The 17,672-nt window shown below is 38.4% G+C and overlaps 1 protein-coding gene across 18 annotated transcripts in view; it reads left to right on the plus strand.

Annotated features, from left to right (window-relative positions):
- Window positions 1–17,672, plus strand: part of mri (mrityu) — a 483,153-nt gene that overhangs the window by 374,943 nt on the left and 90,538 nt on the right. For all 18 annotated transcript variants that reach the window (XR_010855758.1, XM_067119190.1, XM_067119188.1 and 15 more), the window contains 2 exons: window positions 9,490–9,639; window positions 9,865–9,962. Coding sequence is in view for 17 of the 18 variants with exons in the window: in XM_067119190.1 (XP_066975291.1) it covers window positions 9,490–9,639; window positions 9,865–9,962 (248 nt within the window). In the remaining variant the exon portion in view is untranslated. The remainder of the gene's footprint in view (window positions 1–9,489; window positions 9,640–9,864; window positions 9,963–17,672) is intronic.

Raw genomic sequence — 17,672 nt, forward strand, 5'->3', positions numbered from 1 at the left:
AGGGTTAGATGTAAAATGAGTTTTCTCCTCTTTTCTCTACCCTATGATCTTTCTGCTTAAAGCTTAAAGTCCCATCAGATCTAGGTCTTCATTCATCCTCTTACCCCATAATTTCATAGATCTTCCTTATATACTGCTTTTCTGACAGACTGTTCCTCATCCCTTCTCATCACATGTCCAAGCCTTCTCAATCTGTGAGATGTTAATATTTTTTCCCACCCTTTCTACCAGAACTCTACCAATTCCTCACTCTTAATACAGTATCCCCATAAATCTTAATATTCTTGGTCACACCTTTTCAGAATTTCTCCATTTTCTTTGACGTGTCCATCCTTCTATTTTATAGATAGTACAGGCTTTATGTACCCATTGTAAGTCTTTGCTCTGTCCACTAATGGGACATATATATTTAATGGTAATCTGGCTGTCTTTCTCCATTTCATCCATTTTCTCAATGCTTTTTCACCTGCTGCTTCAGAGCCCAGTGTGCTCCCAAGGAAATAGAAATGTTTTACCTATTCCAAGACATTCCCATCTATCACAGAGGGGTTTTCAACTCCCCTCTCTTCACCAATTCCTCTTGTAATGGATTTCTTGCATTGAAAATCTTGCTCCCTTTATAGTTTGCATTCTTGAGCACCTCTTTGACATCATCTGTATAGTTGGTACACGCACCAAAGAAACCGATGTTGCCTCGCCAAACCTTGCTGGGAGAGATTATGTCCTTCTTGCTCTGAACGGTAGCTGAAGTTCCAACTACCAATGCATAGTTACGATGGTTCGAATGAGAGGAGTAGGGAAATTACCAAATTCAGACAAAAAAGTGCAATAATGACTGAAATATATTTCAAGAAGAGAGAGAGAGAGAAATTTTATTCTTTTAAGAAATGTAATCGTATTTTATTTTGATATTAATTATCTCTTTCAAGCACCGAGCACGTGGGGGTGGGGGGTAGGAGGATATTATGATAAGGAGGTTAAAGGTGATGGGCAATGGGGTGATGTTAATGTAGGGCTTGACGAGATTCGCTTATCAACATATTTGAAGTGGCGATATTAATACTCTTATTGGTAACAGTTAATATCAATTATTCCAATTCGCCATGAAGGCATAGATATGTATCATTATAGCATTACTTATATCATCGTTTACGTTCTGAATAGTTTCGAGGGAAAGTGGGGGGACCTGGTTTTCCGACGAGGGAGTTTGCGTCACAGCCATGGACGATGCGTATCCCAAAAGCCAGTAGTTGAGTAGTTTTGACGGCTGGGGATTTGCGGCCTCTGTGTAACTTTATTAACTGGTAAACACGATTATCTATATTACGGCAATCTCCACCATATTGTTGTCTTCTTAGTCTATATAATTTATACTTATATATGGCATTTTTTATTTCCTCGCTACTGACGTCATTTTGTTGACTATCAGATATAGTAACCATGTTTTCCCCCAGACACTTGCCGTTCGTCTAGAAGGTGCCTAATGGGTGCGAGGATGAATATGAATAATTAAGACAAATATATATTTCTTTATATGCATATTACTTTTTTTTTCTCAAAACGCTAGCTTTGTGAATGAAAAAAAAAAATTATCAATACACATCACATCAGTTTTGTTTCTTAACATTTCTTTAATATTTTTTTTCCTATTTTCCAATTCTGAGGGTGCGATAACGGACTGCTGATTTGGAAAGGGTGCACACTAAAGAGAGAGAGAGAGAGCCCTTTTATTCTTTTAATAAATGTAATCGCATATTGTTTTGAAAGTAATCACCAAGAAATTTCATGACCTTGTTTTAATTTCGTATCATATTTATAAGAAAAATCCATAAATATTGATGAAACTGGCTATTCATATCAATATTGTCCTAAACAGCCATTTAACTACATCCTGGTAGTTGGAACGCAAGACATCTTTCAGGGCAAAAAGGGCATTCTCTCTCCAGCCAGGTCTGGCAAGGCGACATCAGTTTCTTTGGTGGGTGTACATAGTACAGAATTCATCCCTACACCTTTTCCGCAATAACCACATGACCACTTTTCTAATTTTACTTTTTTCTCTGCTTCGTTCCCAGTCACCATAAGATTTGTGTACATTAATTTTCAGCCCCCTCTTCTGCATTCCACTTTTCCACCTTTCAACATTTCTACCACCTCTTTCATAGAATCTGCTGTCAGCACCAGATCATCTGCAAAATTTAGCTCCCAGGAGCTCCATTTGTGCGCTTTGTAGCCCCTACCATTACTGTGATAAAAAACATGGGTTTGGTGGTAATTCTTGATGGACTTGAACATTTCTCTCAGGTTCTGATGCACCTGTCACTGTCTTTACTCTAGGTTTTGTGATGTAGTGGAGTAACATCACTAGCTAGAGTCTCTCTGGAACCTTCTACTGTCATAATGCCTTATCTCAGTAATTCTTTAGTCACTTTGTCATAATTTTTGCACTGTATTTTATTAGCCGTTACATAAAGTTTTATATATGAAAATGTGCACAATTTTATGTAGAATACAACAAAAAATAACTCATGGTTGTAGCTTTTATCAATTTTGACATATTTCCATATAAATCACGATAAGTGCCAAAATTTCAACCTTCGGTCAACTTTGACTCGACCGAAATGGTCGAAAAATGCAATAGCAAGCTAAAACTCTTACATTCTAGTAATATGCAATCATTTACCTTCATTTTGCAACAAACGAGAAGTCTCTAGCGCAATATTTCGATTTATGGTGAATTTTTGAAAAAAACTTTTTCCTTACATCTGCGCACGCTAACTCTGCTGAAAATCTCAGAAATTCTTTAGACACATTGTCATAATTTTTGCACCGTTTTCTATTACCCATTACATAAAGTTTTATATATGAAAATGTGTGCAATTTTATGTAGAATACAACAAAAAATAACTCATGGTTGTAGCTTTTATCAATTTTGATATATTTTCATATAAATCACAATAAGTGCCAAAATTTCAACCTTCGGTCAAATTTGACTCGACCGAAATAGTCGAAAAATGCAATTGTAAGCTAACACTCTTACATTTTAGTAATATTCAATCATTTACCTTCATTTTGCAACAAATCAGAAGTCTTTATCAAAATATTTCGATTTATGGTGAATTTTTGAAAAAAAACTTTTTCCTTCCGTCTGCGCGCACTAACTCAGCTGAAAATCTCAGTAATTCTTTAGTCACTTTGTCGTAATTTTTGCACCGTATTCTGTTAGCTGTTACATAAAGTTTTATATATGAAAATGTGCACAATTTTATGTAGAATGCAACAAAAAACAAGTCATGGTTGCAGCTTGTATCAATTTTGATATATTTCCATATAAATCACGATAAGTGCCAAAATTTCAACCTTCCGTCAACTTTGACTCGACCGAATTGGTCGAAAAATGCAATAGCAAGCTAAAACTCTTACATTCTAGTAATATTCAATCATTTACCTTCATTTTGCAACAAACGGGAAGTGTCTAGCACAATATTCCGATTTATGGTGAATTTTTGAAAAAACCTTTTTCCTTACATCCGCGCGCCTTAACTCTGCTGAAAATCTCAGAAATTCTTTAGTCACTTTGTCGTAATTTTTGGCCCTTTTTCTATTAGCCGTTACATGTCGTAATTTTTGGCCCGTTTTCTATTAGCCGTTACATAAAGTTTTATATATAAAAATGTGTGCAATTTCATGTAGAATACAACACAGAATAACTCATGGTTAAAGCTTTTATCAGTTTTGAAATATTTTCATATAAATCACGATAAGTGCCAAAATTTCAACCTTCAGTCAACTTTCACTTGAACGAAATGGTCGAAAAATGCAATTGTAAGCTAAAATTCTTACATTCTAGTAATATGCAATCATTTACCTTCATTTTGCAAGAAACGAGAAGTCTCCAGCACAATATTTCGATTTATGGTGAATTTTTGAAAAAAACTTTTTTTACATCTTAACTGAAAATCTCAGAAATTCTTTAGACACTTTGTCGTAATTTTTGCACTGTTTTCTAACTGTTACATAAAGTTTTATATATGAAAATGTGTGCAATTTCTCATGGTTGTAGATTTTGACATTTTTCATATAAATTTGCCAAAATTTCAACCTTTGGTCAACTTTGACTCAACCGAAATGGTCGAAAAATGCAATTGTAAGCTAAATCTATTACATTCTAGTAATATTCAATCATTTACCTTCATTTTGCAACAAACGAGAAGTCTAGCATAAATTTTTATATGAATTTTTAAAAAAAATGTGACGCTAATTTTCTGCTGAAAAGAATACAATTTTTGCACCAAATAACTCTGTTACATGTTTTTATAGAAAATGTTATCAATTTTGAATACAACAAAAAATAACTCATGGTTGTAGCTTTTATCAATTTTGAATATTTTCATATAAATCACAATAAGTCCCAAAATTTCAACCTTCGGTCAAATTTGACTCGACCGAAATAGTCGAAAAATGCAATTGTAAGCTAACACTCTTACATTTTAGTAATATTCAATCATTTACCTTCATTTTGCAACAAATCAGAAGTCTATCAAAATATTTTGATTTATGGTGAATTTTTGAAAAAAACTTTTTCCTTCCGTCTGCGTGCACTAACGCAGCTGAAAATCTCAGAAATTCTTTAGTCACTTTGTCGTAATTTTTGCACCGTATTCTATTAGCCGTTACATAAAGTTTTATATATGAAAATGTGCACAATTTTATGTAGAATGCAACAAAAAACAACTCATGGTTGCAGCTTGTATCAATTTTGACATATTTCCATATAAATCACGATAAGTGCCAAAATTTCAAACTTCGGTCAACTTTGACTCGACCGAATTGGTCGAAAAATGCAATAGCAAGCTAAAACTCTTACATTCTAGTAATATTCAATCATTTACCTTCATTTTGCAACAAACGGGAAGTGTCTAGCACAATATTCCGATTTATGGTGAATTTTTGAAAAAACCTTTTTCCTTACATCCGCGCGCCTTAACTCTGCTGAAAATCTCAGAAATTCTTTAGTCACTTTGTCGTAATTTTTGGCCCGTTTTCTATTAGCCATTATATGTCGTAATTTTTGGCCCGTTTTCTATTAGCCATTACATAAAGTTTTATATATAAAAATGTGTGCAATTTCATGTAGAATACAACACAGAATAACTCATGGTTGTAGCTTTTATCAGTTTTGAAATATTTTCATATAAATCACGATAAGTGCCAAAATTTCAACCTTCAGTCAACTTTGACATGACCTAAATGGTCTAAAAATGCAATTGTAAGCTAAAACTCTTACATTCTAGTAATATTCAATCATTTACCTTCATTTTGCAACAAACGAGAAGTCTCTAGCACAATATTTCGATTTATGGTGAATTTATGAAAAAACTTTCCTTACGTCTGCGCGCACTAACTCTGCTGAAAATCTCAGAAATTCTTTAGTCACTTTGTTGTAATTTTTGCACCGTTTTCTATTAGCCGTTACATAAAGTTTTATATATGAAAATGTGTGCAATTTATGAAGAATACAATGAAAAATAACTCATGGTTGTAGCTTTTATCAATTTTGACATATTTTCATATAAATCACGATAAGTGCCAAAATTTCAACCTTCAGTCAACTTTGACTAGACCGAAATGGTCGAAAAATGCAATTGTAAGCTAAATCTCTTACATTCTAGTAATATTCAATCATTTACCTTCATTTTGCAACAAACAAGAAGTCTCTAGCACAAAATTGCATTTATGGTGAATTTATGAAAAAAACTTTTTCCTTACGTCCACACGGGCTAACTCTGCTGAAACTCTCAGAAATTCTTTAGTCACTTTGTCGTAATTTTTGCACCATTTTTCTTTAGCCATTACATAAAGTTTTATATATAAAAATGTGGACAATTTTATGTAGAATACAACAAAAAATAACTCATCGTTGTAGCTTTTATCAGGTTTGAAATATTTTCTTATAAACCACGATAAGTGCCGAAATTTCAACATTCGGTCAACTTTGACTTGACCGAAATGGTCAAAAAATGCAATTGTAAGCTAAAACTCTTACATTTTAGTAATATTCAATCATTTCCCTTCATTTTGCAACAAACGAGAAGTCTCTAGCACAATATTTTGATTAATGGTGAATTTTTGAAAAAACTTTTTCCTTACGTCCGTGCGCGCTAACTCTGCTGAAAATCTCGGAAATTATTTAGTCACTTTGTCGTAATTATTGCACCATTTTCTATTAGCCATTACATGAAGTTTTATATATGAAAATGTGTGCAATTTTATGTAGAATACAACAAAAAATAACTCATGGTTGTAGCTTTTATCAATTTTGACATATTTTCATATAAATCACAATAAGTGCCAAAATTTCAACCTTTGGTCAACTTTGACTCGACCGAAATGGTCAAAAAATACAATTGTAAGCTAAAAATCTTACATTCTAGTACCATTCACTCATTTACCTTAATTTTGCAACAAACGGGAAGTTTCTAGCACAATATTTTGATTTATGGTGAATTTTTGAAAAAACTTTTTCCTTACCTCCGCGTGCGCTAACTCAGCTGAAAATCTCAGAATTTCTTTAGTCACTTTGTCATAATTTTTGCACTGTTTTCTATTAGGCGTTACATAAAGTGTTATACATGAAAATGTGCACAATTTCATGTAGAATACGACAAAAAATAACTCATCATTGTAGCTTTTATCAGTTTTGAAATATTTTCATATAAATCATGATAAGTGCCAAACCAAAATTTCAACCTTCGGTCAACTTTGACTCGACTGAAATGGTCGAAAACTTGAATTGTAAACTAAAACTCTTACATTCTAGTAATATTCAATCATTTAACTTCATTTTGCAACAAATTGGAAGTCTCTAGCACAATATTTTGACTTATGGTGAATTTATGAAAAAACTTTTCTGTATGTCCGCACGCACTAACTCTGCTGCAAATCTCAGAAATTCTTTAGTCACTTTGTCGTAAATTTTGCACCGTTTTCCATTAGCCGTTACATAAAGTTTTATATATATGAAAATATGCGCAATTTCATGTAGAATACAACAAAAAATAACTCATGGTTGTAGCTTTTATCAGTTTTGAAATATTTTCATATAAATCACGATAAGTGCCAAAATTTCAACCTTCGGTCAACTTTGACTCAACCGAAATGGTCGAAAAATGCAATTGTAAGCTAAAACTCTTACATTCTAGTAATATCCAATCCTTTACCTTCATTTTGCAATAAATTGGAAGTCTCTAGCACAATATTTCGATTTATGGAGAATTTATGAAAAAAACGTTTTCCTAACGTCTACACGCACTAACTCTGCTGAAACTCTCAGAAAATCTTTAGTCACTTTGTCGTAATTTTTGCTCCATTTTTCATTAGCCGTTACATAAAGTGTTATATATCAAAATGTGCGAAATTTCATGTACAATACAACAAAAAATAATTCATGGTTGTAGCTTTTATCAGTTTTGAAATATTTTCATATAAATCACGATAAATAGAAAAAATTTGACCTTTGGTCAACTTTAACTCTACCGAAATGGTCGAAAACTGCAATTGTAAGCTAAAACTCTTACATTCTAGTAATATTCAATCATTTACCTTCATTGTGCAACAAATTGGAAGTCTCTAGCACAATATTTCGATTTATGGTGAATTTTTGAAAAAAAACTTTTTTGTGTCCATGCATTACGAATTCATGCATCATTTTGTGATAATATTTTCTCTGTGTTGCTTTGATCGTTTTACATATTTGTTATATACCAAAATCATCGCTATTTAGTGTACAATACAACGAAAAAAAAAATAACTCATTAGCTTTAACCGTTTTGCTCACAGTGTGATTAGTATACAATTATATATGAAATTTTTTTTCGTGCTGTCATATATTCCAATATATTTATGATAATGATATTTTTTCATTTCTGATGGTTGCATACTAAACTTCAGGCAATGACAAAAAAAGGAGCCAAAAATGAACTCTTAATCTTAAAAACTAAGCGTGCTGTGATTTTTTGAAAAAACTTTCTGCTTCGGCGCTAACTCTCAAACCCCACCTGCATATGGGAGACACTTTTGTAAATAGACACTCGTCGTTTAAGGGTTAAAAGATATTTTTTGAAGTGGAACAGTGTAATTCTAAAAAGGTAGTTTGGCAAGGTTCAACCACATTGCAATACTCTTCTATTAAAGTCTTTCATTTTAAATTTGCAGATGCTTAATTTAATCTCACTTATTAATATTTGCTAAACTTATATATTGGAAGTTAATTTGCTTAATTTAATCTTAATTGTTAACTTTTGCTACACTTGTATATTAGAAGTTAATTTTGTTTGAGGTTAATGGCAGTTTTAATTACAAGGGAGGTTTTTACTTTTTCCTGGAGTTTTGTTTGCAGCGCTGCATGCTTAGTAGTTTTTGCAGTCATTTTCTCATAGAAAGGTCATTATTATTGTTACTGCTGTATTATTATGAATAACATCAATTATAATAATATTTTTAATATTGTTGTTCTGAAAGAGGCTTTGTTACGCGAGTTTCATGAAAAACATCTGTTGCCTCAGTAGAATCAAGTTTTATTGAACTTTTTATAGTTTCTGATGTTTATCTTTTCTCTTGGACAGAGTTTAAATACAAACTGTTCATTATGGACACAGTTAGGCACTAATGTTTATACCCATCTAGGTAGGACATGAACACTATAACACAGTTGAAGTTAGGTGCAGACTGGATTGACATATGCTTGTGGGTATATTGTTATTGTTTTGTTTTGACTGTTGCAGTGGAATTCTCACCTCTCACTGGACTGGCCTCAAGTAGGCAGGGAGAGTATATGGGGGATAAAGAATTGTAATTTTGACAATTTTGATGTTCTTTAGAGAATCAGGTGCGTTTTTGTTTTGTTTGCAAATTCCATATGCCAATGGGAATTCACATGAAACTCAGCCATAAAAAAAGTGGTGCTCAACTTTTAAGGAAAGCAATAGGCCCACTCCTTAAAAGAAAACAATACAAGAATCCTTTTTGATGATTATTATTTTATTATTGCTTGTAGATTGATAACCTTGTAGCTTCTCCATGCCGTAGTGCTCTTCATTTACCGTTTTTATTGTTGTATTCTGTGTCTTAGCAATTAAGGAATTTTTTACTTAAAAATTGTACCTCAAGAGCACAAATGTTAATGCTTTTAATTTACGATCTTTTCAACAAAGAATAAGGAAAACAATTAAAACTTGGAAAGGTAGTTAGAGATATCAAAGCACCTCAAATTCAAGCAAAGTTCAATTGTTTTGCTTTTACCATTTTTAATATTGTTCTTTGTGAGTTAGATTTTTTTACCCTACTCTGGAATACATAAGGCACTTATTTTGATGAACCTATGAATTTTAGTATAGCTTTTTTTATCTGAAGTTAATAAAATTTTAATATATGAAGTCTGTTTAAGTTTTTATGTATGCCTTTTTTTTTGACATTTTTCAAATTTTCCAGCCGTATGCTCAACTGCAATGTACCGTTTCTTCAAGTATATTGAGAACAGAGACGTAGCCAAGCAAGTCTTGAAGGAACGTGGGCTAAAGAAAATCCGGCTTGGAATTGAAGGGTATCCTACCTACAAGGAAAAAATCAAGAAAAGACCAGGTATATAGTTGTTTATACAGTTAGTTAGTTAGTTATAAATGATTTGTTGTTTATACATTTAACTATAGTTTTAGTAAGTTATGTTTTTTTTATTTTTTTTGTTTTTCATAATTTTTTTTTTAAATAGTGAGAAAGAATGAAAACATTTGGTGATAATACCTTGTTTTCAAAATTGTTCTTAGCAAAGGCAAACCTTTTACCCCACTACATTCCTTTTACTTTCAGGTGGCCGTGCTGAAGTGATATATAATTATGTACAACGACCATTTATACGTATGTCTTGGGAAAAAGAGGAGGCTAAAAGCAGACATGTTGATTTTCAGGTAAGTATGAGATGTAAAGCTTATTTTGTTATAAAATGATTACACGTCAATTATAAAATAGTTTTTATAGGATAAGTACCTTCACAGAAATGCATAAATATTTCTTCAGTGACTGTACAGTAATCCCTCAATTATCCGGATCTTCATTATCTGACACTCGACATAATCTGACACCACTGGAACAGGGACCAAAGATAGATATACATATATATATATGTGTGTGTGTGTGTGTGTGTGTAATATATATATATATATATATATATATATATATATATATATATATATATATATATATATATATATATATATATATATATATATATATATATATATAATATATATATATATATATATATATATATATATATATATATATATATATATATATATATATATATATATATATATATATTAAATTTTTAGAAAATTTGAAAACCACTCTCCGATGTTTGGCAATGCTGAATGGCCTTAGGCAATATTGGTAACACTGCTTATACTCATGAAGAAACTGAGAAAGGGTTTTGGGGGTGTGGGAGGCCTGGAGAAGTTTCTAAGGCAGGGGGTGGGTGTGGGTTGTCAGATAGCTGGGCACCATGGGAGGGGAGTGGCAGTAAGGCTGTTTGCAAGAACTCACACACAGAGAAAGGGTTGTTTTGAAGGTTGGTGGAACAGGGGAGAAGTTTCCATGGCTGTGAGGATGGGGTGTGGGAATGCAATGTGGGGGATGTGTTGAGAGAGGTAGAAGGACTTTGACTTTGTTAGAGCTTTTTTTTTTTTATTTATGCTTTTCGGCATTTCATTAAAGTATATACGAGTATATATATTTAGTTAGTTAGTTATAAATGATTTGTTTAACCAGACCATTTATAACTAACTAACTAAATAAGGGATTTTGACAAAGGAAAAATCTATTTCTGGGGGAAGACCTGTGTCACCCGGTGAAATATCCATTTAGCACATATTTCTAGGTATAAGTATTGCTAAAAATACCAGAAAAAAGCTAAACACAATGCCAGGGTTACGAACCCCAGTTCGAGCGCCATTTAATGGTGTCGGTATACACAAAGGGTGAGTGTTGCCACTGCCACAGGCCTCTGCCCTATAGAGATCTCCAATCTCAAAACCCCGAAAAGTGAGGAGCCATCACATACCTCACCTTCTTCTCCCAGCCAGCCAACACCTCAGCCGCCATCTTATAAACATCCCAAGTTAGCACCCCCCCCCAAGCTTGGTATGCCACTCAAGGTGGGGAAGGAAGAACAGGGATGGGTCACCGGGTGACACAGGTCTTCCCCCAGAAATAGATTTTTCCTTTGTCAAAATCCCTTTTCTGGGCTCGACCTGTGTCACCCGGTGAAATCATAACAGAGAAACAGTCATACAAAAACTTGGTGGAGCCCTCTAAGAAATACTGTAATGGAGTTAAATAAAACTATAAGAAAATTAATGTGTTTTAATAACCCAAAGTAGTAATAATAAAACATGATTAACAATATAGGGCACACAGACAAAATTTAGTAACACCAAGACACTTAAGACTAACAAAAGGGAAACAATAACAATATGCAAAACGGTCAGGAGTCAGGCCGTGAAGCAGGCCTGACCTAAAGATAGACGGCATGGCGAGTAAATGAGGCAGGCAGGCGAGAGAGGAATAAGGACAGGATAAACTAAGGTTACATAAGCTATTCTAAGGCAGAAGGAACAATACTTCCTGCAGCCGCTGTGGAAAATTTTAGAGCCTCTACAGATTTAAGGTAGTGGCGTTTGAACACTGTTGGTGATTTCCAACCCGTATATTTTTTAAGGTCATCAAAATTCATATTATGAAAATAATTAGTGGAGGTGGTTACTGCTCGGATATCATGTACCTTAGGTACTGAATCCGGGTTTGCTTGTTTTATAAAATATAGTATTTGTTGCCTGATGGCCTTTAAAGAAATGGTTCCTCCATTTTCCCTAACAAAAAGAGGGCCAGACATTATATTAGAAGTTCTATTTAAATAAGCCTTTAAAGTGGTAACTGGACATAAGGACAGATCCTGTGGAAGGGGGATAACCTTCCAAGGGGACCATCTATTTTGTGGATCTTCATTCTTAGCTAAAAACTTGAGATCCGGAGATAACAGAACTTCTCCTGACGGGAGGAAATCAACGTGGTTCGGTTCTCTAGAGAGAGCAGACAGTTCAAAAATTCTGGCACCTGAGGCTAGGCTAATTAAGAATAACGTTTTCCTTAACAGACTCGAATATGAACACCGTTCATTATCAGTGTCCGATGCTAATTTAAGTACATCATTTAAGAACCAGGAAACCGTGTGGGGACGGGTTGCTGGTCTAAGACGAGCGCATGCTTTAGGAATTGACGAAAAATATGAGTCTGTAAGGTTATTATTAAAGCCATGTAAAAATATTTTTCTTAAAGCCGATTTTGCTGTAGTAATAGTACTAGAGGTCAGTCCTTTCTCAAATAATGACCTGAAGAACGAGATTGCAAGGTTCGTGGTCATTACTTGAGCTTCAGATTCTCTCAGGAATAATGCTAACTTTTTAACTGCCGAGTCATATTGTCTGAGGGTAGATTCCCTTTTGTCTGATTCTATAAACAGTGTGTTAATAGGATCAATGTTAGCATCTTTCTGAGCTGCAAATTTCATGAAGTCCATAAAGCTAGGGCATTCAGAATTCTTGAGGAAGCTGACACAGTCCGAGTTTGTACTATTTGCGTCAACTTTGGCCTGGGGATTTGTATGCACTGGAGTTTCAACTCTAGAAGAAGAGGAAACCAATTGCTCTTCGGCCAGTTGGGTGCCACAAGTGCTACTTGACCTTTGAATGATCTGAGCTTGTGTAAAACTTTCATCAATAGGTTTATTGGTGGATACAGATAGATCCTTTGCCACCTGTTCCAGTCTATTGACATCGCATCTGTGGAGTGAGCTAGAGGGTCTAGATTGGGAGCAACGTAACATGGAAGTTTGTGGTTGCTCTCTGTGGCAAACAGGTCCACCTGGAGACCTGGAACCTGACGACAAATCCATTCGAAAGATGCTTTATCCAGTGACCATTCCAACTCCAGCGGAGTTGTCCTGGACAGTGAATCTGCAGTGACATTTTGGACACCTGCCAGATGGGTAGCTGACAGATGCCAACGGTGTTTCCTTGCCAGGGAAAAAATTGCTATCATTACTTGATTGATCCGGCTCGACTTGGAGCCCCCTCTGTTTATGCAATGCACAACTACTGCACTGTCCAGTACCAGTCTGATATGAATCTGTCTGGTTGGACGCAGTTTCTTCAGGGTTAGAAATACTGCCATTGCTTCCAGAATGTTGATATGGAACTGGCGGAACATAGTGAACCAAGTTCCTTGAACTTTCTTGTGTTGGGAATATCCTCCCCACCCGCTCAGGGAAGCATCCGTGTGGATCACCAGTGATGGAGGGGGAAATTGAAGAGGCACTGACCTTGACAAACTCTTGACTGTTGACCACGGTCGAAGCCTCTTCCTCAACACCAGCGGAATTAGGGACACCTTGTCTCTGTATCTGCTGTTGGCTCGTCTCCGCCATACCCTGTTTATATCTTTCAGTTTGGCTTTCAGCAGCAAATCTGTTACTGATGCGAACTGAAGAGAACCTAGGACTCTTTCCTGGGTACGACGAGAGGCTCTTTTGTTTTTGAGGAACTGCCTGGTAGCTTAGGCCATTTCCCTCCTTTTGGCTGAACTGCCTGGTAGCTTAGGCCATTTCCCTCCTTTTGGCTGGCGGAAGTGACAATTTGTGTGTGTCCAGATCCCATTGGATTCCTAACCATTGAAATCGAGCCTCCGGAACTAGGCGGGATTTCTTCCTGTTTATTTGAAAACCTAAGGATTCCAGGAAGCTGATCACTATGGATGTTGCTCTCTGACATTCCTTGGCGTTGGGTGCCCAAATTATCCAATCGTCCAGGTATGCAGCTAACATGATCCCCTGGGCCCGTAGTTGTTGGACTACTGTTTCTGCCAGTTTGGTGAAAATTCTGGGCGCTATGTTGAGCCCGAATGGCATGACTCTGAATGAGTAAGCTTGATTTCCTAGTCTGAATCCTAGGTAAAGAGAGAAATTTCTCGCAATCGGGACGTGATAATAGGCGTCTGGAAGATCTATAGAGGTGGTGACGGCCCCACGGGGAAGTAGGGTCCGCACCTGCGAGATTGTAAGCATGCGATACTTGTCGCATTGATTGTATAAATTGAGACGAGACAAGTCTAGGATTACTCTTTGCTGACTGGAGTCTTTCTTCGGAACACTGAACAGTCTGCCTTGAAATTTCAGGTGTCTCACTTTCTTTATTGCCTTCTTTTGAAGAAGGTCTTTTACAAAGTCCAGGAGGGCTTTGGATGGAGACTGATGGAATCTGACTGGCGGAGGAGGACCTCTGCTCCAGCTCCATCCCAGATCTTTGGAAACTATGCTGTGGGCCCACGGACTGAAGGTCCAACGGTCCCGGAAGAGATGTAACCTCCCGCCTACCTGAGGAGACTCATTGAGCGGGAGAGGGCTTACTTCCTCTACTACCCCGGCCTCCTCTTCCCCGTGAGAGAGGACGTGATGCAGACCTACCTCTGAAGGAGGCTCTGGCTCTGCTTCCCCTCGCATTTCTGTTGAAACCTCGAAATGCCCCTGGCTTTCAAACGAAGCGTTGAAAGCCGGGGACGCCACGAAGGTTGGAGAAGCAAGGGTTTGCTGAGCCGGCTGCATCAGAACAAACTGTTGCTGAGGCTGAGCTTTTGAGGTTGAAGGCTGACCGATCTGAGAGACCGGTACAGCTTGGAGCATAGTTTGGGCTTGAGGTTTTCTGTACCTCCTGAATCTTTTCCTATCCCTGGCTTGAGGTCCAGCGGACTTGGTGGCCTTCCTTTTGAAGGGGAGACCCCAGCGGGAGCGAAGGCTCTGATTTGCTCTGGTTGCCTCCGCCAGAACATTGTTGACCTCATCCTCAGCGAAGATGTTAGGGCCCCAGATAGAACTCTTCATGAGTCTATTGGGCTCGTGTCTAATAGTGGCGTCCGCAAAGATGTGCTTTCGGCAGCTTAGTCTTGCCACTACAAAATCATACAGGTCCGCCTGGAATGCCGCTAACAGGGATTTGGTCAGGACCTGGAAAAGAGGTTCTTCAGCGTAGGTTACTGCCATTGCCTCCGTAATGGTAATGGAATGCAGGGAGCCACTCAACCTGCACCTAGCTTCAAATTCTGCCTTCAAAAGAGCCTCCGGAATCTTGGGAAGCTGTTCACTAAAAAGAGATGAGGCACACTCGGGGTCGAGTTTGCCCACCGTGAACGTGGCCGGAGCTCCCAACCAAAATTCCAAATCTCCGGGGAAGACAGGAGAGGTGGGATCTGTCTCCCGAAGTTGAGGTAGCGGCTTACCCTCGATTCCCGCCTGACTAGTCAGCACTGCTATCTTAGTCGTGCAGGGGGTAGGGATGGAGTCACCTACCGAGAACATAGTGAAAGTCCCCTTAAAGGGGGTAAGCTTAGTGTTTTCGCACTCCCACTCAGTGATAGTGTGCATCAAGGTGGATTGGGCTTGGTCCCTAGGGAAGATGACTGTCTCCTTCGGGACCTTGTCTGATCTGATCCAGGCTTCCTCCGTAAGCCTGGCGTAGCCTGGGTAGGGAAGCACCAGGTCGGGTGGAAAGAACTCCAGTTCTTCCAACCAACGAGTTTCCAAGCCCTCGATGGTCAGGGTGTCTTCGTGCCGAGGAGCGTGAAGGGCCAGGTGCCACGGGTTTCCCTTATCAAAGGGGGCCAGACTGGAGGCATCCGGAACAGCGTAAGTTTGTGCTGCTACTCCGGAGCGCATAAACCCGGAGAGCAAGTTTTCCTGGGTCTGCATCCTCTCTGCTAAAGATTTCATCGATTCACCAGAGGTCTGCAGGCTCGAAACGAGCTGGGAGGAAAGGTCATTAATCCTGGCTTCGACCTTCTTATCCAACTTCTGCATTAGAAGTTCTGCGAAGGCCTCAGGGTCAAAGTTAGGCTGAGGGGGACTAGCCTTAGATGACCTGGATCTCGACCCCTTGGGCGAGGGAGTAGCCTTGCTAGTGGACGCCACTGGGTTAAGAGCCAGTGACGACCTTGAGGGAGCTGACGGATTAGACCTTTGAGGCCTAGAGGATTTAGGTAAGTCCTTCTTTTTCAAGGTTTTCACCTTGGGGACAGTAGACCTCGACCTGTCCTCAAGGAAAGCTGCCTTAGGAAAACCTTGGAAAGAGGAAGAAGAGGAAGAAGGAGAACCTAAAAGGGGATTAGCTACACTCTCTCCCCCTGCCTCACTTACCACCCTACCTTCTACCTGGTGGTCCGGATCGATGCTCATAGGTTCGAGGTGGATATTGATGGCCGCCACCTCTTCCGCCACCTCTCCGCACAGGTTGTCTTCTTGGGAGGGTTGCGTCTCCTCCCGGATCCGTTCGATTAAGGGGGCGGCTACTTCCGCCGGCACTGCGGCTGAGATCCGGGCTCCAGGGTAGAGGAGATTACAAATCTCCTCTGACAGTACGTAAGGCTTCCCCGACGCAACGTTCCTCCCAAACCTGCCGACCCAGATCTTCAGGGTCGACAGCCAAGAGTCACGGGTAATACGGTCAGACTGAAAGAAAAGAAATGATTTACTGAAATATTCTCCAATCGCCGTATATATCAATATAAGCATTAAAGCCAAAGGAGACTAAAGGTTAGCGGTCTTTAAAGCTTACCGACTCATCCATCACTCGCTCATACAGAGCGTAACAGACCTCACAGCCATCCGGGTGCCAGACGACCAGGTCCCCAACGCGAACCGAGCAGCCGGAGTGCGAGCGGCACACCTCATGGCCACAGGGTTGTTGGAGAACCGCTGTGCACCCAGGCTCCTGACAGCGTACCATCTGTAAGCGGAAAGATGATACATGAGTATCGCGAGTTAAGGCCCGCCAGAGTAAGTCCAGCGGAAATAGGATACCTTAACCTAATAATGGGTGATGGAACATGCTTACTGTCGGGCAAAATCCTGCCGGAATTAAATCCGGCAGCATAAAGATAATATACGATACATGAGTAACATAAAGTTAAGGGCCGCCGGAGTAGGTCCAGCGGTAACAGGATACCTTAACCTAGGAACATGCATTCATATAATTAAACACCGCTAGAAAGAATCCGGTAGTGGACGTAGATATAAGTTATGCTACGGAATGGTCAAGTAATTAAGTAAACAAGAGTACTTTTAAGATACGCTGGTGTTATGATACTCCGCCCTGATTGCCACGGAAATCTCGTTATCTCACACCTATGGTAGCGGCAGAAGAGGCGGAGAGGAGTCTTCGCATCTGGCTCAACTCTCAACACGTGGGGCGGGAACCAGGTAGTGGAAAGCGCTGACCAACCGAAAACCATACCCACTGGAGTGGTAACGTGTACTGTAATAACGAGAGATCTGACTAACCCAGCGGAGAATGAACATAACGAAAGTCAAGATAGCATCCCTGGGACTGTGTTCGATGCTCCAGCTAACACTGAGGGAAGCAAACAAACGAAACACCTGCCGACAATGGGAAAAGATAGCAGAGTGGCGGAAACCGATAAGCGGTGGCCAGAAGGGTGGGTAACACCCTCTGGAAGCCGACGGAAACTCCCCACGGGGTGCCGATCATAAGTGATCAGCATCCCTCGCGTAGGGAGAT

This window comes from Macrobrachium rosenbergii, chromosome 16 (assembly GCF_040412425.1).
Source record: "Macrobrachium rosenbergii isolate ZJJX-2024 chromosome 16, ASM4041242v1, whole genome shotgun sequence".
In the NCBI taxonomy this organism is placed as follows: Eukaryota; Metazoa; Arthropoda; class Malacostraca; order Decapoda; family Palaemonidae; genus Macrobrachium; species Macrobrachium rosenbergii.